General features: G+C 57.4%; 1 protein-coding gene and 1 long non-coding RNA gene across 2 annotated transcripts; one reads left to right on the top strand and one right to left on the bottom strand.

Annotated features, from left to right (window-relative positions):
* Window positions 1-11,197: 11,197 nt before the first annotated feature.
* On the bottom strand, window positions 11,198-17,603 carry LOC121077850. Its single transcript, XR_005824336.1, has 2 exons — window positions 12,806-17,603; window positions 11,198-11,860 (listed from the first exon to the last, which is right to left on the bottom strand). It is a non-coding gene; the product is annotated as an uncharacterized LOC121077850 (long non-coding RNA).
* On the top strand, window positions 12,179-21,959 carry SPARC (secreted protein acidic and cysteine rich). The gene is made up of 10 exons (XM_040573442.1): window positions 12,179-12,368; window positions 17,610-17,679; window positions 17,934-17,984; window positions 18,268-18,352; window positions 18,785-18,906; window positions 19,119-19,239; window positions 19,357-19,490; window positions 19,730-19,878; window positions 20,398-20,546; window positions 20,702-21,959. The coding sequence occupies exons 2-10, from the start codon at window positions 17,623-17,625 to the stop codon at window positions 20,728-20,730; spliced, it is 897 nt and encodes a 298-aa protein (XP_040429376.1). The 5' UTR covers window positions 12,179-12,368; window positions 17,610-17,622; the 3' UTR covers window positions 20,731-21,959.
* The last annotated feature ends 1,075 nt before the right edge of the window (window positions 21,960-23,034 follow it).

Here is a 23,034-nt window from a genome sequence, read left to right as displayed (position 1 = left end):
TAAAGTAGGAAGGAAGTGGTTGCTTTATATTTAGGAGATATCTCACACTTACACATTGAGGTTACTTTTGACATAATTGCAACTTTTTCTTTCCCTAGAGAGTTTTAGTACTTGAAAGTCTTATTTACCATTAATGTAAAGCACAATTAACTGTTGTAGATGCACTTGCAGGGGCTGGAGACACTTCAAGGAACATGTTGCAGACTCTTGTTATTACTTCTTAATATAAGGGAAGCTAAATGATAGAAGTTTAACATCACTGCATTATTGTCTTGCATTAAAATCTCCCAGTGGCAGGAAGCTTCCAGAGCCAAGGTCTGGAGCCGTGACCTATTCCTGCTCTGTGCCCTCCACAAGTGCATGACACCTCCAGGGTCCCGGAACGGAGCTGTCCTGCACGAATCCCTTTCCCTAGCTCCCCCCTTGCTGGCCTGAGCCGGTGTTTTTCCCAATGTTAGTTATCATTCACTGCTCTCAGCTTCCTCCCAGGCACAGCCAGTGCCTCCAGCAGCGGCTGGCAGCCCAGTGGCTCAGCTCCGGTGGCAGCGGGCTGTTTGGCACGGAGCTCGGTGGCACGCTGCGGCACAGCTGGCCGTGCCAGAGTCAGCAGTCCTGGTGGTGCTTGCTCTTCACCGAACTGGCAGGACTGACGGCCAGTGTCGTGCCCACCGAGGAGTAACTCCCAGTCTGGCTTGCTGCAAGCCAGGCTGCTTGTCCTTGATGTCTGGGCTGCAGCTTTCACTGTCCACACTGCCCCGGCTCTTTTGTTCCCCTCTCCCCACTGCTGACCCGGCTGTTTTGGTTAACGCATGCTTATCTCGGAGCCAGCCGAGCAGAGGTTTCTGCCCAGCACCAGCCGGGAGGCTCATCCAGATTCCTGAAGCTTCAGCACCCATCCGCAGGGCTGCAGCCTCCCTGGCCTTCCCCAGCCGTACGGCACGGATTTGGGGCTGGACTTCCAGCTCTTACCTGCTGCAAAAAGGATGAGGCAGCTTTGGGGGGAAATCAGCTGTGCTGGCAAACTGGTGACCCGGAGCTGGCTGCAGATAGCAGTGGGGATGCTCATCACCTGGAGGGGCTTCACAACGCCTGCCTGGGGCTGGTCTCCTCCCGGAGTGGTGATGTCCAGGCTCTTCCCCTCCTGCTCCCTGCCCTAGGCCTTGAGAAATGTCTCTAACTGTCCCTCACAGCAGGCAATCGTTAGGCTAAGCTGCTGCACTCTGCCTTGCCATTAGTTCTTAATGGCAGACCTGTGTCCTTACAGCCCCTGTCATTTTCCTGGCTGTGCAGCGTGGCAGGAGCATGCAGGCCTTGCAGGGTTTGTGGGCTCTCACACCTGATGGCTCGTGGCGTTTGGTGTCTCTGCATGTCCTTTTCCTCACTCAGCACCCGAGCGGAGGGGACAGAGGGGTGATGAGGCTGCACAGCCGCCTCTCTGGTGCCATGCCTGAGGCTGCTGATGGGAGCGAGCATCAACCTTGCAGGCTTATCAGGGAACAGGGCGTTTCGGCCAGGCCGGGCAGTCTGCAGAACGCTCTCTTTCTGCCTGCCTTCCATTCCTCGGGATGAGATAAGGTGGTGGAAGGAAGATGGCCTGCTGGCACCCTGCCTTCAGGCCAGTGAGTGCAGGAGGCTCCTGAAGCAGCGGCTCTGCAGGAGCACGGGGTGCGTCCCAAAAGGCCACAGGCATGCAGCTGGGGACAAGTAATGACACCCTGTGCCAGTACTTGATTCCGTGTTTGGGCTGCTTGCAGCACAATGTCTTTGCTCTGCTCCTACCCAACCTCAAGGTCTTTGAATCCTTCCTTCATCAAGCAGGCCTGAAATTGTCCCCAGGCTGCATGCCATGGAGAGGGAGACCCCAAGGAGCCCGCACAGATAGTGTGATCGCAATCATAATGTGAGCCACGGGAAACGAGGCTCGATACACCCAGCACTGAGGCTACAAGGCCATGTTCAAGCAAGGAAAAGCTCAGCTTTTAATGCAAAAACGAAAAGGACGGCCCTTGGAGCTTTCCTGCACCACAGGCACGGTGACAGTGCGGGGCTGCGGGTGGCCAGCAGGGGAGGGACATGTTGGCAGGACGAGCGGCCGCGAGGTGCAGAGGGGCTGCGGGGGCAGCTCCGGCCACAGACCAGTAGGGACTGGGCGAAGCCGGCGGGATGGCCTTCAACAGCTCTGTTGTTTTCCCTGCCTCCGAATTGTCTTTGCTTCCCCCCTTGCTGGGGTGTTGCCAGCAGAAAGCGTTTGTTTTTCTCCCCCGCCGCGTTGGGCTCGCAGTGTGGCCATTCTCCTGGTGCTGCTGTGCTTCTGGGAGTCGTTTTTCACCCCGTGTTGCCTTCCCCGCCGTTTTAACCCCAAATCTGATTTCAGTGGAAACATCTACAGCCTCCAAACCCAGTGCTTTATCCACAGAAGAAAAAGCCATCCTGGATATCCCTGCACTGCCTTAAGCACCACTGGCTTTTCGGCACTTTCTAATTAGCAGCCGGCTGGCAGGGTACGATTTTAGCCCGAGGAGTGGTTGGGCTCAGCTGAACCACCCAGTAAATGAGAGAATTTCCAAAATAGCACTGTGAGCTGCAGAAAGCGGGCAAGGGACAGGAGATCCCCTTTGGTGCCTGCGAATGGTGATCCCTTGATGGCCTGGAAGAAAAATCCCAAAAGATAGGGGTTTTCTAGGCTTATTCTGCCTTTAAGTGTATGCTTGACGAAACAATCCATGCTGGCTTCCACCTTCCCTGTTCCCAGCCACTGCCAACCACATACGGTGAACCAGGCAGACAGCGTGGTCCCTCGGAAGGACCCAAGCTCACAAACTGGCTGGAAAAACCTTCTCTGCCTCTCTGTGCTAGTCTAAGGAGATGGCCCTTTTTGGCAAGGTCTGCAAGGAGCCGACCTTCCCGGTCATGAGGACACAGCCGGGCTGAGGCTGCTCCATACCGGCTGATGGGCTGAGCCGTGCCAACACTTCACGGATGTTCAGAGCAACCCCAAAGGCCCCCGCTGCTCCCCACTCCCTCGCTGGTACACACAGCTGCCCTCTGTGACCGTCACGGGCACCTTTCCACAGTGCACTTTCCAAACCAGCAAAACACACCGAGCCCTGACAGACACCCCCGCACCCCGCCGAGACTGTGTCAGCACGAGTAGAAACAAAATAAATAAAAAACAACCTTAATTAGGGACTTCAAGAGCAGGAAGCGTGCACGTGTGCTCGCCAGAGCACAAATATTTTCTTTCGGTGCTGCTTTCTCAAAGGGCTCAACAAGGCGACGGAGGCTTCTTCCCCACTGCTCACGCCTTGGCTTCAGCCTCCCGCAGCATATACTGGAGCCATTCAGCCACTTGGCCAAAAGCAGATGAGGAGGGAGGGAAAACAAAGTCAAACGAGCAGGAGAAAGGTGGCTTTTGTGCTGTTTGTGTTTGCAAAAAGCCAGCCCGAGCCCCCTTTAGGACTAAGGTACCCTTTATGGGGCTCCGGGAGCTGTTTCGCAGCCCCGCAGCCGCTGCAGGTGGTGGCACTTTGGGGTGTACAATGGGGGGATGTGGGGCACGATGCGAGGTCCCGGCTGCTCCGGGGACAGCAGGTTTGCTCTGTGACCGTTCCATGGAGCCACCCCAGGAGACCGGGAAGGAGAAGGGGAACTGGTCTGTGTCAGGCAGGAGCCTGCAGCCTGGCCCTTCCCAGTATTGTCCCCCTGCTCCTCATGCCCGCTCCTGAGCCCCTCCTGGAGGGCTGCTGGGTGCCAGTAGCTGCCTTGGGGTTTCTCTCCACTGGTCCAGGCCAGATGAAATTCACTGGGGAGGGCACGGCCAGAGGAGAGATGCTGCAGCCTCTCGGCTTCCCACAGAAGCCAGATCCCAGCGCTATGGGGTCCCCAGGGCAGGGCTCAGCCCTCAGCCCCTCTGAGACCGGCCCACCCATTTTTAGCAGATGGATGAGAAAATACCAAACCAACAAACGCAGATCATCGCCTTGTGAACAAAAGGAGACGCCTGAACGCGGCAGGAATCCAGTGCCCGAATGTGCTCGGCTGAGCCAAATGCCCCCCTCCGGAGCTGCTGCTCGGCCGTGGACAGAGCCTGGCCCCCAAAACCCGGAGTCAGCACAGTGCACAATGCCCAGCAAGCACAACAGGGCTGCCGGCTTAGTCTCTTGTGTGCAGCTTAAAATAAACAAATACATAAATGACCATGCAGCTTTTGTCAGCCTGATCCCTCTGACTGCACCAGAAGCCTGCGTGGGCCTGGGCGTTGCCTCGGGGGCATCTGGGAGATGCCTGGGGCATTGCAGGGAGCAGAGCCAGGGGCTCTGAAAGGCACCAGCCCACTGTCAGAACCCCCCTGCAAGGAAAAGCCAGGTTTTCCGAGGGATGCTGTGGCCCTAGAGGTGATGTTGTTGGAGCTTGGCGGCTCTCTATAATGGAGAACACCCCGACAGCACTGTTTGCATTTATATTTCCTTTTTTTTAATTTTTTAATTTCCCCTCTTCCCCTGACCGGTGCTAAATGCCTGTGCCCTCCCAGGAGCAGCCAGCAAAGCAGGCGGCTCGGTGGGAACCGTCCAATTTCCAGGGCAACCGGGAGAGGACTGAGTCCAGCGCTGTCCTCGGCTCACAGTGCCGCTGTTATTTCTCCACGGTTTCCTCTCCATTTGCTTTCTTAATTCAGCCTTTCCTTTGCCAGGGGAGAAGCCAAGAAAGCAGCGGTGTGGCACATCCAGAGGCCTTCCCCGTGGGCTTTACAACTGCTGGGGGATTTTTCGCTTTCCAGTTTCAAGAGCAGCCCTCCAGGCTTGCCCTGCCCTGAGGTCAAAATGTGTCAACGCACGGTCAAAACAGGAGCAGAGGAAGCCAAGAGGGCAGCTCCGACCCCTTACAGCTCTGCACTGAGCTGCTGGCTGCTCACCAAAGGCACACATGAAGACAGGACGAGGTTCCCCGGGTAGGGGTCACCACCCTCTGCCACTAACACACGCCTCCCATGGCCACCTCCACCACAAGCCTGCTGGGGACAGCAGGACTCGCAGTTATTGTGCCCAAAGACCAGAAAGGGGGCAAACTCCCACCACACCCAGTGCCCCCCATATCAGCCGAGTGTCTCTGATCCCCTCCTGCCATCCCTTCCCTTCCCTCCTTCCTGGCAAATCAAGGCCATGGCTCCTCCGGACGAGACCTCAGCCTGGGTTGTGGGTGCTCAGCTGTCCCCCAGGCAGCCCAGCAGGGAGCCAGAGCTAGCAAGAGGCCAGCAGAGCTTCCCTGCGGGCCACCGAGAGCACCACTGATCCTGGCACAGGGGCTGGAAGAGCCACGTCCAGGCACAGGCAGCTGGGCACAACCCAGCACCGCTCATCGCCCAGAAAACAATAGGCAGCCCAACCCAACCCAGAGCGGGAGGGCTTTAAATTCACCCCCAGAGGGGGAATAAAGTAAAAAGCCTCCAGCTGTTATCTTCAGATTTCCAATCCCAGCAGGAGAGCTGCCGATTGCTGCCAGAGAAGCAAATTTGCTTGTGGCTGTGGATGGAAACGAGAGGCAGAAGTTCCCCACTGAGCTCGGGTCCCCAGCAGGGCAGGGCTCAGCCCCACAGCGTGTGGGGCAGCTGGGGAGGGGGCGGCCGTGCCCCACGGAGCGATGCCAACCCCACAGAGCTGGTGCTGGCTCCCCAGCACAGCTGGGACCGAGCTGCAGAGGCAGCTCCGGGGGGAGCCGTCGGAGCCGGGAAGGAAATGTCTGCCCCCAGGAGTCCCTCCCTTCCTTTCCTCCACGCACAGCTGCAAGGAGGGATGTGGGGAGGTGTCCCTTCCCATGCAGGCTCTTCACCCACGCTTTCCAGCCAGAAGCAGCACAGACTATCTCCATAATGCACCACCCGTTGTACCTCCTGGTTCATGGCTGGGCACCTCCAGAGGGGGACAATTCCTCCACCATCCCGGTTGGCGAGGAAGCCATTTCCCTAATTTCCCAGTTTCCACTTTTTCCTCACAAGTGAGCAACAGACTTTTTGGGATCTCCATGCCATTAAAAATCTTCCCCGTTAACCCCATTAATAAATGCCAGGTGAGCTCTCCCCCGGGGTGGTGCGGGCAGGTTGGCACAGGAGGGAGGACGCAGAGGGCACCTTTGTGCAAGTCTGAAATTAAGGAGCTGGGGGGTTGACATCAGCAATGCTCTTTTTTTTTTTTTTTTCCCATAAATGAGAAGATTAAAAGGGAGTTCTCCAAATCTAATGCTTCATGTTTTTTTCAGCTGTGCTTCTGGCCCCCCATCTCCTCAAACAGCTGCTGAGACAGACAGACACGGGGCATGCGGCGCAGGGAAACGCTGCTAATTTTAGTAGAAGGCCCCAAGAGAGGGACCGAGCCCTGGGCCAGGCAGAGGATGGAAAGTCACAGCGCTTGCTCAGGGCCCTGCACGACCTTGCTATTTCGGGGCTGACCACATCCCACCTTGCCCAAGGCCACAGGCATGGAGCAGCCCCAGGCCCTCGCGCAGCTCCCCTGCTCCTGCCAAGCCCTGGCCAAGGCGGGTGGTGGTTCTCCAAGGGAAGTAAACATGTTTCAGGGCTGAACTGAGACCCTTAGAGCTCATCACACAGGAGAAATGACCGAGGAGGTATTTTCTGCATATGTCCTCACATGCAGAACAGAGCATCCTGCTGTGTTTTCATCCAGCTTTGGGGGTTGTGTCCTCTCTAGTTTCTTTTACTTTCCGATCAGTGAAATCCTGACAAATAACTCCACACAGATGACGGAAAAGACTCCTCCAGCAACTGGTCCTTGCAAGGGGCAGAATATTTTTGCATGTCCATAGAGGTCTGAATTGCTCATGGTAGGGAGATTTTAAGGGACCTGAGCTCCTCAGGGTGGTCAAGGGAGTTCACAGGGGCTCAGAAATGCTCTTGCAGACAATTTGGAGGGAGCCAGCAGATGCAGATGATGCAGAGGTTGGCACTTTCGCTGTTGGTTTTGGCCTGGGGAGGCTGCGAGCCCCTGCTCCATGGCCGCAGTGACGGGGCAGAGCTGGCGCCGCTCCTGCTGCTGCTCCTCCTTGCTGCCTCGCTGCGTGCGCTGTGCCCAGCTCAGCCATTCCCAGGACTGCCACGGCTTCTGTGTCCAAATCCCAGGAGTCATCATGGGCTAAAAGCCTGGAGAGACTGCTACCATCCTGTCCTGCTCCAAAGCATTTCCTACTGTCTCCCCTGCATCGTCTTTGCCTACTCCTGAGCCGACCTGTGCCTGGATTTTCCTCTGTACGGGACCATCCCAAATGCGTTCTGCCAAAATCAACCCCGTTTTGTCTCCTGTGAGGGACACCCTGTTTTCGGAGCTTCCTGCACCTGGCGCCTGCCTCGTTTGCCTGGGACACCTCAAGCCGGGGCTTGTTCTGCTGCAAGCTCTGCTCAAGCAGAAAGAAATGTCAGAGCAAAAGTCAGAAAACTGCAGCAAGGAGGGTTAATAGAAGGACAATAAAGTCTCGTTCTTCAGCCTCCATGAGGAATTGTTAAACTTTATGGACTTTCATTTAACAAGCAGCCCAACCTCCCCTTCATCAGCGTGCCTTGCCCTCCCCCAAAACTATTTTTCCCTGCTCCTCTTTGCCTCCCGCAGTGCAAAGCCCAGAGCAAAACTGGCCATCACTTCAAGCCTGTGCCCTCAAATGAGAACCCAGATTTTCTACGACAACCTCTCACTCATGACCCGAAAAAGCAGAGGCAGCTGGCCCCGGAGACCCGCCTGCCTGAACCTTGTCCTTTGCCTTTCTGGTCTTTTCCTTGCTGGTGGTTATTGCCACTGCTTCCCTGGCACTTGGCTGTCCTGGGGCAGGCAAGGCTTCAGCTGGGCACTGCCCCCAGGGCAGGCTCTAGGAGAGCCAGGCTGTGTTTATCCTTGTGAAGGAGCTGCCACTGCAGCCCGGGAGCTTCCCTCTGTGTGTCCCAGGGGCTCGAAGGTGGATTCCTGTTTATTTCCTCAAGTAGCTCTATTCATAGCCTTCAAACGCTGCCAAGCCGCATCTGTCAGGACCGAGAGGACTCAAAAGTGCATCTTAGGTAAACACTGGAGCCAAGGTGGGACTGCCCAGCTTTAACAGTGCTTGCTGCCCTTCTCCCCCAGAAGCCTTATTGCATTCTCTGCACGTCACAGGCACATCTCCATCGCAAGGTCCCGAGCAAAGGAGAAGCTGGGCTGAGACATCAGCCTGCAATTCAGGCACACAACAGGAAGAAATGCACAACAGCCCCCTGCGGCAAGGGAGAAGTCCTTCTAGGGAAGGCAAGGAGGCCCTTTGGATATTGGGGATCTTGGCCATTCCCTGTGCTCAGTGCAGGGGTACAATGAGCAAGGTGGGGGACAGCTCTCCCTTGGCATGAGAAGACCCTTCCACCGGACGCTCTGGCTGTGAGAGCCTGCAGACAGCACGGAAAGATCGAGGTGTCCCGCGGCGTCCCAGCTCCCAGGCCGTGACTCACCGTGGAGCCACGCACAGCTGGGCTTCTCCCCCTGCCTGCAGGCCTCTGGCTGACAGCTGATAATCCGCAGTGCCATGCACCCCTCCTTCTCCGTCTGCTTCCAACAGAGCCAGAGCCCTGCCCTCCTGCGTCACCCCTCCGCGGAGCTCAGGCTCTCTGGGACTGGGCACGGGGAGAGACCCCAGTGGGTGCTGCCTGCTCCCCCTGGGCCAGGTGTCGGTGCTGTCCCTGAGCCCACAGGGACAGTCCCAGCCCACCAGGGAGCAGCCCATGCCCCACGCAGGGCAAAGCCGGCCACCTCGCCACCTTCCCAGGGCAGTTTGGCTTCGCCCTGCCCGGTTTCCAGCCCTGAACGGCGGCCACACACCAGCTTTAGTGCACGTTAAGAGAGCACGCTCTTTCTCCCTCTGATCTCCTTCTGGAAAAAAAGAACAGGAACCCTCCTGTGGGACCTGCTGACATGCCTCTGCCTTTTCTTTTTCGCCCACCCCACTCCCCTTTCTCCGAGCTGGCTGCCAGTCCCCAGCCGTGCCCCCTCCCCGTGCCACCGCGGTGTGCCAGGAGCTCGGCCGCACACCCCTCCATGACCACTCAGTAAATGACATTCCCACAGCGGTTCCAGGGCATCCTGTTTATTTATAAGCACTTTGGGTTCATTGTTTTGCTGTAGGGTTCATCGGCAATTAATGCAAGAACATCCTTCTCTCCAAAATCACGCCCGAGAGAATCCTTCCCAGGGCAGAGAGAAGGAAAGGCTCCTTGCAGCGACTGATTTGTGAGTGGGAGACAGCAGGGCTATTACTCCCCACTTGTATTACCTCCACCAAGCTGCTCTCTCACATTTTTCTCCTTCTCTTAGAGTAAAATTGTTCCCCTTTTGGGGAGCCCCCGGGTTTTCTTCAATGTGTGAGCCCAGGTCTGCCCAACTGGGCTTAAAGCAGGATGAAGTTGGATTTTGCACTGGGGTTAGCTCGAGTTCAAACCTCAGCCTGCAAACCTCTTGGCCTCGCTGCAAACTGAGCTCAAGCCCCAGGGGTCTGGCACTGTTTGCTGCCTCCAAAGGCAGATTTTGGGCAGCCACCTGAGCAGGCAGCGAGTGGCAGGGTCCTGGGCGCAGCAGTGTCTGACGCACCTGAGCTGGACCACGGGGTGGGAGCGTGCTGCAAAGCCCTGCCAGTGCTGCAAGGGGTCCTGGGGCTGGGGACACCCCTTGGGCCATCACCTGCCCAGTTCCTGAGCTTCAGAGGACAAAAGATGTCCCCCTAGCGTGTGTGAGGTCTGTGTTTTCCCCTGGCACACTGACATCCAAATCTCCTCTTTGACAGCCCTGCTAAGCCTTGTGAGCATGGAAAGGGCTTTCCAGGACTCTTTTATTGCGAGCTTTCCGTCGTTTCTGGAGCTGCTTAAAGCCTCTGAAATTAAAGAGCGGGCCAGCCACTGCAGCCCTTGCTTCCCCCTCCCCGCACTCCCCCTCCAACCCTCAGTGACACTGCAGAGCCTGCCAGCAGCACGTCCCCATGCGGGAGCTGCCCCCCGGGTGCGATGTGTCTGGGGGCCCCTTCCCCTCCCAGGCACCCCCAGCAGGCAGGGGGACACCAGGACCCCCCACACCAGCACTGGGACATCTCCAGATGTGACTGCACCCCTGCGGCAGGCTGCTTGCCGCTCTCACCCAAAAACAGGCTTTAAGCCGCCACGTATGTAAAGAAATCCCTGTTGTAATTACCCTCCTGGCACTGCCGTTTGTCTGAGCTATTAGGAGAGGGCTTAGCTTTGGGCTGCAGCTCAGAGCACTGAGCAATTGCCACGTTGTCAGTTAGAAAAGACGTGGTTTCTTTTCTCTTGCTTTTTTTTTCCTCCCTAAAATTTTTTCCAGATGTCTCTTTTTTTTTTTTTTTTTTCCCCTTCGCAGAAACAGCTGTACAATTTCAATGCGAGCCGTGACTAATCCAGCGCAGAGAGCATTCACCTCCTCGGGGTGTGGATCCAGCACATGGAACTGGGACTGTGGGGGGATGTGTGGCTTCTGGAGCCAAACAGGACCTACAAAAGTGATGCTGAGCTATGCTGGGGAGCTGTGGACACTTGGAGCGGGAGGAAAAAATGCTCCACAAGTGGTTCTCAGCACATGGACACAAGGTGTTAGGCAGCATCGCCACGCTGTCCTCAGCATGCACCAAGATGGTCGTACTGGGACCTTTTGGGATGGCTCTGTGGGGACAGAAACATCCACATAGCACTTGGGGAAGGTTTTTGGATGGCGTGCAGCCAGGTAAAGCAGGCTGCTCGTGTCCTTCCCTGCCGGCCTCCTGGGCAGCCCGACTGCAGATATCCGCTGCCTCTCTGGGAAGTGGCGATGGTGACACAGTCCCTCCACTCTCTCCTTCTTTCCCCTCCCCTTTTCCTTTTGGTTTTGTTTATTTTTTGTTTCTATTCAGCCATACGGATGTTTATGCTTACATCTGCTTCTTTCACATGCAGCAGAAGTGCCGTGAGGCCAGAGGAGGGGCGTGCTGAAGAAGAGTTGTAAGTCATGAAGTCACAGGCATCCTACAGAGCAAGGAGCCAGCACAGCCTGGCAGGTCGTGGCAGGCCAGCTCCTCTGCTGGCATCCAAATCAGCAGCACCATCAGTGGGAAGAGTTAGGCACCAGGTCTGTGTCTCAGTCCTTCTCTAAGGTAGTGTGTAATCACGAGGAACGGACCCAGGCAGCCGAGACAAAACGTGATATTGCATTTTATTATGGGGGTCCTTCACCCGGCTGGCGCCCAGACTATTTGTCCCTAAGTCACTGTCCTTCCAGCCACCCCTGGAGAGCTCCCTCACCTCCCCTGGCTGTGTGACATGGCTGGAGGGTCACCCTGGCTCACCACGGATGGGTGGCAGGTCACCAACCCACCCGGGGGGGTCCCCGATTCCAGCAATTTGACAACCTTGCTTTTTGGCTGCTGCTTTTGATTTTGGGGGCTCATCCTGAGCACAAAGGGGAGCAGATGGGAAAAGCCACCTCCAGCTGGCTTTTGCTGCTTGGCTGCCTCTGGCCAGGCGGCTGCTCCAACTGGGTTATAGTCTGCAAGGTCAAAATGCGAGGTGATATCTGCGGGGACCAGGGGGTTCAACCAGCACAGTTCCAGGACACGGGTTTTGCTCAGTCAGCCCAGGCTGCTCAGATCTGCTGGACGATAACCACGGCTGAGACCAGAGTGCTGAGGAGCTTTTCTCCAAGCCAAGCACTTCCCTGCCCACCGGGAGCTATTTCAGACGTCATCCCTCTCCGCACTCTGGAAAACGGGGATCATTCTTTCCTCTCCCTTCCCGCAAGGCAGTCCCAGAGGGCAACAGCGTTAGGAGAGAGGAGCAAAGGCTTCTCCCTTCCTCTGCGTCCTCCTGAGGATGGAAAACACCAGCTCAGGGACCAATGTGTACCAAAACGACAGCATTTATTGGTCTAATTGCAGCAGGCTGTGGTGCTAGGAGCTGCACAAACCAACGAGGGGACGTGGTTTTCCTCCCTGCCCTCCGGTGCCAGAGCCAGAGACACAACAAGCTCATTGCAGCAGTGCAGAGTGGCGGCAGGGGGGTCTTGGTCCCTGTAAGACCCTTCAATGACAGCCCTGCTTGATTTCTCTGGTCTGCCCTCGGCACCAGGGCCGTGCCCCTGCCTGTATTTCGGGCTCAGAGCCGGGAGGCGGGTGGGGACAGCCCACCAGGGAGAGAGGGAGAGGAAGAGACTGATTTGGAAAGATAGCGAGGAGGAGGAGGAGGAGGAGGAGGAGAGGCAGCAGGAAACCCAGCCCACACTTTGCCTTCCTGCTGCCTCCTTCTAAAACCCGCAGATTCCTCCAGCCCTCCCCAGCGCCTGAAGTTTCCTCAGCCCTGCTGCCAGGACTGCGAGGTATGGCCGGAGCCCCTCTCGGTCTCCTTCGTGCTGCTGCAGCTCCTGCTCATGGGGATCCTCGTGGGGACCCCAGCCCTGCAGCCCTCCGACCCCAGCGAGCGCCTGCTGCTCGCCTCGTGCCTCCCACCCCGCGCAGAGCCTTCGGGGACCCTTCCTGCCTCCTTCGCTCGCTCCTCTTTGCAGCTTCCCAGCTCCTAACCTGTTACTCTATTTCACTGCCAGATTGCCAGCTTTAACGCTTTGGGGTCACCTGGCCATAAAGCTTCAATTGTTCGCCCTTCTCCCTTTTTTCCCTCTGGTTTTTGGGTTGTTTCCTTAGGGAGATGCGCTAGACCGAGGTCCAGGCGCATCCTGCACGGCAAACCAGATCTGGTTACAAACCCGTCCCCACCATGCACAGCCTGGGGTGTGCAGGCAGGTGATGTTTTACTCACCAGAATACCTAGGGGAAGAACAAAAGGGTTGTCAGCTTTATCTCAGCGCAGCCGCTCTCATTTCTCCTGCGAAAAGAGGAAAAAAAAAGACACTCGGCTTTTTGTTCCAAGCAGGCCGAACCCATTTCAGGTCCCGCTCCCCGGTTTGTTTAACTCCAGCTGATAGCTGGTGGAGAGAGAGACAGGAGAGGAGGAACAAAGCTTTTCTCTTTTTTTTTGCTTTTTTTTTTTTTTTTTTTTAAAAAGTGCAATAACATGGGATCAGTTGGACACAGCTGCAGAGCCAGGCAGAGGAGCCGTGGGCTCTCTTCCTTTAAAGGCAGCAGCTGGCTTTGCTGTGCCGGTGACGTGCTGCCAGCCTAGCCCTGCTCTTTGTGTCCCCCCCCATAAGAAATCTCTGCTCTTCTGTCCGGCCGACGGAAGGAAACCTCGCAGGCTGGGGGCTCGGCTCCCACCGAGGCAACACTTTCACATTGGAGGGAAATCGGGGGCACCGGGAAGGTCGCCAGGACTCCGGGTACTCGATCACTGCCACCATGAAAGAGCCCAAAAATTCTTCTTCCCCACCCCAGGGACAAAAATAAATCGCAGCGGTTTGGGAGGGTGGGCCAGGGAAGTTTTTCAGTGGAAATAAAAGGCTGTCGCGCCCCGCGCAGCTGTTAAAAGCCAGGCTATTGTCTGCCACATAGGCAGGAGCAGGGATGCGGGTGTTGACGGGAGGGGGAAGAGCAGAAATAAACTTTTCAAACTTTTTGCAAGCTCCTCCTTCCCCTCTGCTCTTCCATGACTCAGCCCCGGAGGAATGTCGGCTCCCATGGAAACCCTTTCTGGGTCCTCTGCTCGGATGGATGTCGGGGCTGTTATCGCTGGAGCGGCTGTGGCAGGGCGAGTCCTGGGAATGCTTTGAAGATGGTTTGCATTTTTGCAGCGTATTTAGCAGAAGGTTTTTTGCTCTCCGCTTTGTGGAGCTGTGCCTCGGTGGGAGATCAGCTTTCGGTCTGCCCCGGGAGCCAGAGGGACCCGCTTGCACCTGGCACACGAGCATCCCGGCTCCTTTTGGCACTGCCCCACGGCCAGTGGGAACAAAAGCAGCAGCACAGGCAGGGCAGCAAAACGCGTTATAATTTCCCCTTCTGACTGCGGTCTGCAGGGGCTCCCCGTGCTTGCAGCCCCCGTCTCATCCATGCACTCCTGGTACTGACTGCACTGCTTCCCATTCTGGGTGCAGTTTGCAGCCTGGGCAAACTGGGCCAGCTTCGAGCCAGCGCACAGCTCCACTGGTACGAGGGCTCTTACCACTTTATTAGTAAGTTCGGTAAAGACCTGGTGTACTTAGAAGTGCCATCACAGCAGCTCTTTGCCAGGTCCATGGGGTAACAGGGTGCAGATGTCTTCAGTGGCTGCACAGAAATATGTGGCGGGCAGAATTTGTCCTGTTTGCAAGTGTGTGCATGAGCTGAAGGGAATTTCTCTCCCAGCCAAACCCACCTCGGCTCTGTGACCCCAAACACCCTATGTGAGTGCAGGGGGACCCCGCAGGTGGCAGGGACAGCGGTGGCGCCTGCCCAGCCATTGCTGGCTGTCCCAGTCCCCTGGGCCCTCACACAGGCTGCCGTGCCATGCAGGCAGGGGCCTGCGGGGTGCTTTCTGGGTTCTGGCGCACACAACTCATCTTTCAGACCAGATTTCCAACCGAAATCAGTTGGCGAGGTAAAGCTCAGAGGGTCCTGCTTGCACAGCGAGCCCAGGGCTGGGTGGTGGGCTCACAGCCCTCGCCTTGTGTCCCTGTGGTGGCCACAATTTGTGTCACCACCCTGACAGCGAGACATGGGAGGGTTTTTGCCCCGCCGTTGCCCACTTCTGACCATGGTGGGAGGCCGGGCAGCAGCGGAGGCCGCCGGGATTGTCCTGTGCCTCGCAGCAGCCTCGGGGAGGAGCTGGCAGAGGGGCCAGGCAGAGGCTCCTCCCCACGCTAACGTGGCATCCGTGGGGCTTATGCAACCCTGGCCAGGGCCAGTGCCACATGGGCCACGCTGCTCCATCCAAGGAGCCTCCTCCGGAGGCTGCGCTGCCCGGCCCTTGCCCGCCTCCACCCGCCAAGGCACCCAGGCTGGGCTGGAGGAGACAAAAGGGACCATGGAGAGGCATTAATAAGAGCCACTAGGCCGTGTTTACACAGCAAGTGGGAGCCGAAGTCCCCACTTAGGATGCAAGTGGGGTCAAGTGTTGTCCGGGCTGTGGGGTCAGCTCGCTGCGGTGTGTGCCCCGGGCAGGGAGCTTTGCCCACCAGCACCCAGGGCACATCTGCTGTCCTGGGGCGAGCCGGTGGCGGCCTTTAAGTGCTGAGGGGGCTTCTCTCAATTTTAGCTGGAGTTTGGTTTGGGTACAGCGAGACCTCCCCCTGCACCCCCTCAGTAGCCCAGCCAGAGCAGCACTATTGCTCCACAGCTGCTGCAAACAGCTTCAAGCTCATTGTGGTGACAGCTCCCAGGGAGCAGCCCAGCTCCTGTGCCAACACCCCAGCCGTGTTAGCCCTTGCGTGCCGCTGACAGCCCCGTGTGCCTTCTGCCCGGCATGTTCAGCAGCCCTCTCTGTGCCCAGGGTGTGCAGGTCTCCAGTGTCTTAGAAAGCACTGGCTCCTGCTGGTACCTGTTGGCAGGTAGCATCCTCTTGGACGGCAGGACCGTGGCAAGGAGGGAGTCCTGCAGCAGCCACTTGCTCTGTGGGCTGGGGCGAAGCTGCGTGCAGGGCTCCTGAGCTGTTATTTCAGGATTTTTGGCCACCAGACATTCAGGAAAGACTGTGTCCTTGCAAAGCAGCCAGGGTCTCACAGACACTGCAATGTCCTCTGCGCACAGCCTCCGAATCCAGGAGGATGTTGTTTTTCAAATAAACTTATTTTCCTATCTCTGGCATGAGACAGCGCTGCAGGCTTGTTTGCTCAGACTCTTTCATGCTCCTTCACCCTCCAAACACAACACCGGCAGCTCCAACTGTCTGCTGGCTCCTGGCAAGCATGGCATTCTCTGAGCCTGGCTCACTGCATGCAGACTTGGAAACTTAGGTATTTTGGGGCCTGGGGAAATGATCTGAGAGGGCCTTGGTCTGGGGTTGGGTTCTCCTTAATGCCACCTCCCATGTGCCCATGCCCTGCCCTCTGCTCCCGGCTGGGCTCTGCTGTGTTTCTGCCCACCAAGCACCACCGAACCTTAGAACAACTTCCAAGGCAAACAAGCCCCTTGGGAGAAGCCCAGGAGAAACCTCTACAAGCCAGGGGATGGCAGCGAAGGAGGAAATGGCCAGATTCAGTACTTTTCCACCTCCTCTCCCTGCCCCCAGAAAGCCACCTCACCAGAAGGGAAGAGCCAGTGATCCCAGTGCAGCTCCTGGCAAATGCCAGGAGGCTCTCAGCAGCTGCCAGAGCCGATAAAGGCGATGGGATGGGATGGCACATACCGAGTGGGAGCAAACAGGCTCTGTCCCCCATCCCCACACATCCCATATCCCCCCCCGCAGCAGTCATCCCCGCCAGCCCCGTGCTCCCAGCTCCCTAACATCCCAGGGTGAGCCGGGTCTGGGTGGTGCTGCGAGGCTGGAAGGAGGATTTCAGCCTCTGCCTGGCTGAACACAGCTAATCTAGGTACTATGTGTCCCAGCGGGGCAGCATTGTCACATTTTATATCCAGAGGCCATCCCGCACGGGGAGGAGGCGAAAGGATGCTTGGAGCACCTTGCCCAGCACCATCTGTCCCAGCAAAGCCACCCGCCCTCCCATCCTTGTCCCCGCAGGTGGAGAGGAGGAGGACGAGCGGAAGGGAGCAGGGGGAGCCTTGGCAGGAGGACAGACCTCCTCCGGGGGGAGTTTCGCTCTCCCGGCAGGCGGAAGGGAGAAGGCGTCCCGCTCCCCTGGCTGGCAGGGATGCCGCCAGCATATTAAGCACCCAGCTGAGCTCCTCGCTGCCCTGGCACAGAAGGGCTCCATCCTGCCAAACAGGAACCGGGGCGGGGGGGGGACACACACACGGGGTGGTTTCACCAGCTGCAGCTCTCCTCCTGGGTCGCATCGCAGCCTGGTGTAGCTGGGCTGCTCACTCATCCTGCACCATCCCTGAAACAGCCCAGGTCTGGAGGGTGCAAAGTCCTCCTCCTCTTGGAGCTCGTCCCCCAGCAGGATACGATCCTGAGGTGTCCTGGTGCCCTCCAAGCCAGCCTGGGGACCATCAGGTCTGAGCAGGAAAGGGAGAAAGTGTATTAGAAACCCCACATCTGGGGATGCCGGAGATGGAAGCCTGGTCCCTGCCGCCCCTACAGACGTGTGTCCATGTGAGAAGCATTTTTTAAGGGATTTAATTCTCAAGCTGACAGTCTCACTGTCTGTTTGTCCCCTTTTTCCTTTTTCCACTTCCATTTTTCCTCTGAGTAGCAAATAAAATGGTGGAGTTTCATTGCCTGTACCTGGGACTCGTATCAGGGGCTTTTAACATGACTTTTTTTTTTGGCCAAAACAGCTTATGTGAAGGGAAGGGGAACTGCCATTTTGACTGCAATTTTCCTAATGCATCCTGGAAAGCTACGGAGATCTCACCCCCACCTTCCCATGTTGCAAAATCAAAAGAATTTGCCTTGGAAACAGCATTTGGCTTAAGGTTTTGGCTAGAAATGCCATCATGTGGGGCTGCAGCGCTGACCAGACAAGGCAGGAAATGGAGAAAACCTTCTCTGCATGTCTGACTGCCGGCCGTGAGCTCAGCCCGGAGCTGAGTGACCTCCTTCCTCATCCCTCCTCTTCCTCTCCTTTATTCAGGGTTTGCTGAAAGATGAGAGCCTGGATTTTCTTCCTTCTCTGCCTGGCAGGCAAAGCCCTGGCAGCTCCGGTAAGTAAGGGAGCCAGCAGAGCCTCTCTGCTGCACGGGACATATCCAACGCCCGATGGATCTGTCGGGGAATTTCTTTTCCAATGAATAAAACCAGGAGCCCACACGGGAAGCAAGAAGTGGCTTCACCTTTTTGCGTGGTCCCCATGGGATGGGGAAGTGGGGGAGAGGAAACCCGAGGGTGGCCCTGGGATGTCGCCCCAGTGGGACCGTCGTCCCCACGGGCCCCAGCTCACGGTCCTTTTCCCCTGCAGCAGGAGGCCCTGCCCGATGAGACGGAGGTCATCGAGGACCCCACCACAGAGGTAGGTGGCCCTGCTCCTCCTCAGCACCCACCCCTCGTGGCACCCACCGCCCTGGGGAGAGCAAAGGGCTCAGAAACCTCCCATTCTGGTGCTCTGGGAAGCCCCGTGGTGGCAACCAGCAGTGCTTCTTGGGTTTCTTCCTCCAAATACCAGTGACTCTCTGGAAGAAGCTCTCCCATCAGCTCTTCCAAAGCATCCCCAAGGCTCGGGGGAGCAGCAGCAGTGGGGGGCTGCCGGGGCTGAGCTCTGCGCACCCCACCACGCGCACTGTCCTCTTTTGCAGGAGCCTGTGGGGGCAAACCCCGTCCAGGTGGAGGTGGGGGAGTTTGAGGAACCCACAGAGGATGTAGAGGAGATCGTCGCAGAGAGTAAGTCGCTTTTTCCCTGCCCTGCACCTTTTGCCCTCTGGAAGTGGGGGACTTTCCTTCCTTCTGTGGGTGGGGGACCTTTAGGCACCCCAAACAGTGAGGGGCTCCTTTGGGAAGGGTGCAGCATGAGCACAGTGACATCTGAGATGCATGTTTAAAAGCCAGGGAGGTACAGGACTTCTTCCAGCACTCGATTCTCCACAGCACAGAAAAACTATTGCAATGCATGGCTACAGAAAGGAGCCCAGGAATAGTCCGAGGGCTAACGTGGGCTCCTGGACACCCTCACATATTCCCCATGCAGGGAGAGATGGTTGGGGCAGCCCCTGTGCTGTCTCTGCCTCCCTCTGTGCTGGGAGCCCCGGGGGTGAGGCCAGCTCACAGGAGGTGGGGACGGGGCACCCCCTGACCTTGCCCCCTGCCCTCTCCCAGACCCCTGCCAGAACCACCACTGCAAGCACGGCAAGGTGTGCGAGGTGGACGACAACAACTCGCCCATGTGCGTGTGCCAGGACCCCTCCAGCTGCCCGGCCACCTCTGGAGTCTTCGAGAAGGTGAGGGCAGAGGCTGGGTGATGGGGAGGGACCCTTCTGGGACACCGCTGGCTCCAGAGCCAGGCAGAGCCAGGGTGGCAGGTCCTCACCTGGCCTCTGCTGGTGGTGACCAAGGAGATGTTTTCTGCCCTGGGGAACAAGTTAAACTCCACTTTTGGTGGCACTGCCGGGGCTCACGTGCCCCTCACACGGCACCTCCCCGTCCCACGCAGGTCTGCGGCACCGACAACAAGACCTACGACTCCTCCTGCCATTTCTTTGCCACCAAGTGCACCCTGGAGGGAACCAAGAAGGGACACAAGCTGCACCTGGACTACATCGGGCCTTGCAAATGTAAGTGGGGCCGTTCCCTTCGGGGAGCACGGCTCCCCTTGCCCGCGGGCTGAGGGAGAGCAGAGGTTTAGGCGGGGTGGCAGGATGCTGGTGCTGAGCGCGGTGCGTGGCTTCCAGTCATCCCCGCCTGCCTGGACACGGAGCTGACCGAGTTCCCCCTGCGCATGCGGGACTGGCTGAAGAACGTGCTGATCACCCTGTACGAGCGCGACGAGGACAACAACCTGCTGACCGAGAAGCAGAAGCTCAAGGTGAGGGCTTGGGGCAGGAGCCCAGCAGCTCCTGGGCATGTCCACGTGCACCAAAACTCCTGCACGGAGACTTTCTGGCTCCCAAACGCCAAACCCAGCCCTGGGTCCTTCAGGCTCCCTCTGTGCTCCCGGGGAGCTCTCGCTCGCAGCCCTGCAGAGCGGACCTGCAGGCACCCCATGCGAAGCCCCCCGGGGTCCCTTTGCGCCCCCCTGCCCCTGACACGGCCCTCCCACGGCAGGTGAAGAAGATCCACGAGAACGAGAAGCGCCTGGAGGCCGGCGACCACACCGTGGAGCTGCTGGCCCGCGACTTCGAGAAGAACTACAACATGTACATCTTCCCCGTGCACTGGCAGTTCGGGCAGTTGGACCAGCACCCCATTGACGGGTGAGCATCGGCGGGGCAGGATGGGGCCCCACCAGGTCCCCTTCCTGCCCAGGTGGCACAACCAGGGTGGTTTGGGGGCAGCAGGAGTCCAGGAGATGGGAGGTGAGCTCCTGTGCAGAAAGAGGGGCGTCCCCCAGCCCCAGCTGCTCCCATCGCCCTTGGATGCAGTTTGTATCTTCTCAGATTTACCGTCAGATGAGAGTTCCCTAAAATATCTTCATCCCAAGGCCCCGGGGATAACTGCGACAGCTGAAATAGCAGCTGCTGGCTTAGAGCTGGCCGTGGGTACGGGGATGACTGGGCACGCAGCCCCCCGGGGAGGGGGCAGCCGGCGAGGACCCCCAGCCCCATGTTATTTCATGATTAACGCAGCCCGATGCAAGGGCAGACACCCGTCCTTAACCTCCACTACGGCCACTGGTGGATACTGGGAGGGATACTGGGATACTGGTGGGATACTGGGAGAGCAGCCCAAGCCAGGGGGAGGGCTGGGGCGCTGACCCTGGGTGGCCCCGGCAGGTACCTGTCCCACACCGAGCTGGCCCCGCTGCGCGCCCCCCTCATCCCCATGGAGCACTGCACCACCCGCTTCTTCGAGGCCTGCGACCTGGACAACGACAAGTACATCGCCCTGGAGGAGTGGGCCAGCTGCTTCGGCATTAAGGAGCGTGAGTATCTGCCCGCCCGGGCAGGGGACACCCCAAAATTTCCCCCCGGGGATGCAGCAATGGTCCTGGGTGGGGGGGGAGCAGGGGAGGGGGATGCAGGAGTGACCCCGGCAGCATCCATCCCCTAACCACGTCTCCCTCTTTTCCTTCCACAGAGGACATAGACAAGGATCTTGTGATCTAAACCCTCAGCTTCCTTCTCCGCTGCCAACTTTGTCTCGTTTTAACCTTCCCACTTCCTTCGGTTTTTGAACCGCTTTTGTTCTGTTTCGTTTTCCACGGGAACAAGGTGCTAATATAGATCTAAACGTATGTAGTATCGGTGCTAAGAGAAGTAACAGCCCTTCATAGCCTAACCCGTTACCACTAGATTACCCACCTGGCTCTCTCCACATGCTCTCACCAGCCCTTTCTCTCCCCGACGTGCCTTTACGATTGACCGACCCTGTTCCTGGATGAAATGCCCACTCTGTATCCGCCCTCGGACCGACTCCTGTTATCTCCTTACTAATGGCACGTTCTCAGACACACGGCACGGACACAAAGGTCTCAGCTGATTCACTGCCCGAGCCTCAGAGCACACAGGAGGCAGAGCCAGGGGATGTAGGCAGAGGGGGCTGTCGGGGCGGGTGATCACGTAGTGGTCACCCAGCTCGTGGTAGGGGGGATGGAGAGGGGTGAGGAAGGCATAGAAAGACAGGATTTTGTTCTGAGTTTTTTTAAATCGTTCCCAGGGCTTGAATTTAACAATCATTGGGCACCAAAAAAAAAAAAAAAAAAAAAAAGGGCTAATCCAAGAAACAAACAGGAAAATGCACAAAAAAATAAAATAAAAAAGTCATCCCATCCTGTAAAATCCCCTCAAGAAATAAAGGTTTGAAAGTGCTACGTGCTTTACCATTACTCGATGACTGTACTGCTCTTGTGTTCTCTCTGCTGCAAAGGGGAGATGTGGTGTGGACGTGGGTGCTCGCGGCTGACCCCGCTGGTGCAATTCTGCTGTCGCTGAGATCAAGCCCTTGGCTCCCCAGGTCACGGTGCCCACCTCTGCCTCGGTTGCTCTTAAATTCCAGCCCTGTTCTCCCAGGGAAGCTGTGCTGGGCTTGGAGGGGACGTTTCTGCTCGGAGGGGCGTGCTTGCCACATGGATGATGCGGTGTTTTTTCCTGATGTGGATTTTTGGGTTAAAGGATGGGCGGGAGGGAAGGGAGAAGTTATTTGGATTTTGCTTTATAGAAAGTGTGCAGACAGGAGCGAAGGGATGGTTAAGTCTCACAGGCTGAGATCTCTTTTTTTTTTTTTTTTTAACCTCTGAATGTTCCCTGTGCCTTATATTATTAAATTCTTGCCACAGTGTGAGCAACCTGATGAGTCTCTGTAATAAAAAGTACTGATTTGAAACACTGACACTAAACGAGCGTGCGATGTCCCTCTGTTCCTTTCCACCCCGACCGGGGGGGGGGTCGCACATGGGTGGTGCAGACACAAGACCCCTGTGCTTTGGGCTCCAGTCTCAGGGCTGACCTCCGTGATCCCAAAGTCACCAAATATTGAGGGTCTTCATCAGGATTTTTCCGTGCCTATGGTGAATGCTTAGTTCCCTCAATCTAACCATCCCCAAAAAAGGCATTAATGTGAAAAAACGTGGCTCGGGAGAGAAGATGGGCTGGGGCCATTTGTGTGGAGTCTGGGAAGGGCTGCATGTGCCTTGGGGACCCACCGTGTGTCAGTGCTGCCATGCAGGAGCACAGGAGCCACACGGCTGTAACGTGCTGCAGCACCAGAGGAGCACTTTGCAGAGTGTAACAACAACAGAGGACTTTGGGGGGTGCTAAATCATTACCAAATAGAACAAGCTTGGAATAGAATACGGCTTGGAATAAGCCGTGCAGTCCTGCTAGCCATCTACATAATGATGGGGAAACTGAGGCAGGGTTCCTCCTGGCTGTGTGTACGCCAGTTCTGCACCCCTCAGAACGGGCCCTTGCTCATGAGGACATGGTCATAGGTACCAGGAGGGATCTGGGGGGCTGCACTGACATCCCATAGCTCAGGGTGCTCCTGCTGCTCACAGCACTCAGCTACGGGGGACTGGATGGGGAACGTGATGGATCGGATGGGGAATGAGCTGAAGCAATTCAGGCAGACGAGGTCACTGTGGCAGCAGGCACAGGTACTCGCACTGCTCTCGTGTTTGGTTTGGGAAAGCTAATGCCCAGAGGGGTTAGGTGAAGGGTGCTGAGCAGGCAGGCACACAAAGAGCCCCAACCCTGAGCCCCAGGGCTCATCCCACCACGCTGCCCACAAGTCCCACCCGCCAGCAGGGATTCGGCTGAGGGAACACAGGGTGACCAGCAGGGACCAGCTGGGAAGGCAAAGGGATCCAATTCCAAAGCTGCATCCCATCCAAGAGGACGATGCTCATGTCTGGCAGAGCCCCAAGGGCCCAGCTCCGTCGAATCACAGCGCAGCTGTCCTGGCTTTGAGGG

This window comes from Cygnus olor, chromosome 14, assembly GCF_009769625.2.
Source record: "Cygnus olor isolate bCygOlo1 chromosome 14, bCygOlo1.pri.v2, whole genome shotgun sequence".
NCBI classification, from domain to species: Eukaryota; Metazoa; Chordata; class Aves; order Anseriformes; family Anatidae; genus Cygnus; species Cygnus olor.
This window is presented reverse-complemented; position numbering and strand designations above follow the sequence as displayed.

What these genes read in the sequence shown, in the direction of transcription:
- SPARC (XM_040573442.1), top strand. Translation starts at nt 17,623, where the DNA reads ATGAGAGCCTGGATTTTCTTCCTTCTCTGCCTGGCAGGCAAAGCCCTG. An exon ending in GACCAGCACCCCATTGACGG is followed by an intron (nt 19,879 to 20,397) that starts GTGAGCATCGGC and finishes TGGCCCCGGCAG; the next exon opens with GTACCTGTCCCACACCGAGC. An exon ending in CTGCTTCGGCATTAAGGAGC is followed by an intron (nt 20,547 to 20,701) that starts GTGAGTATCTGC and finishes TTCCTTCCACAG; the next exon opens with AGGACATAGACAAGGATCTT.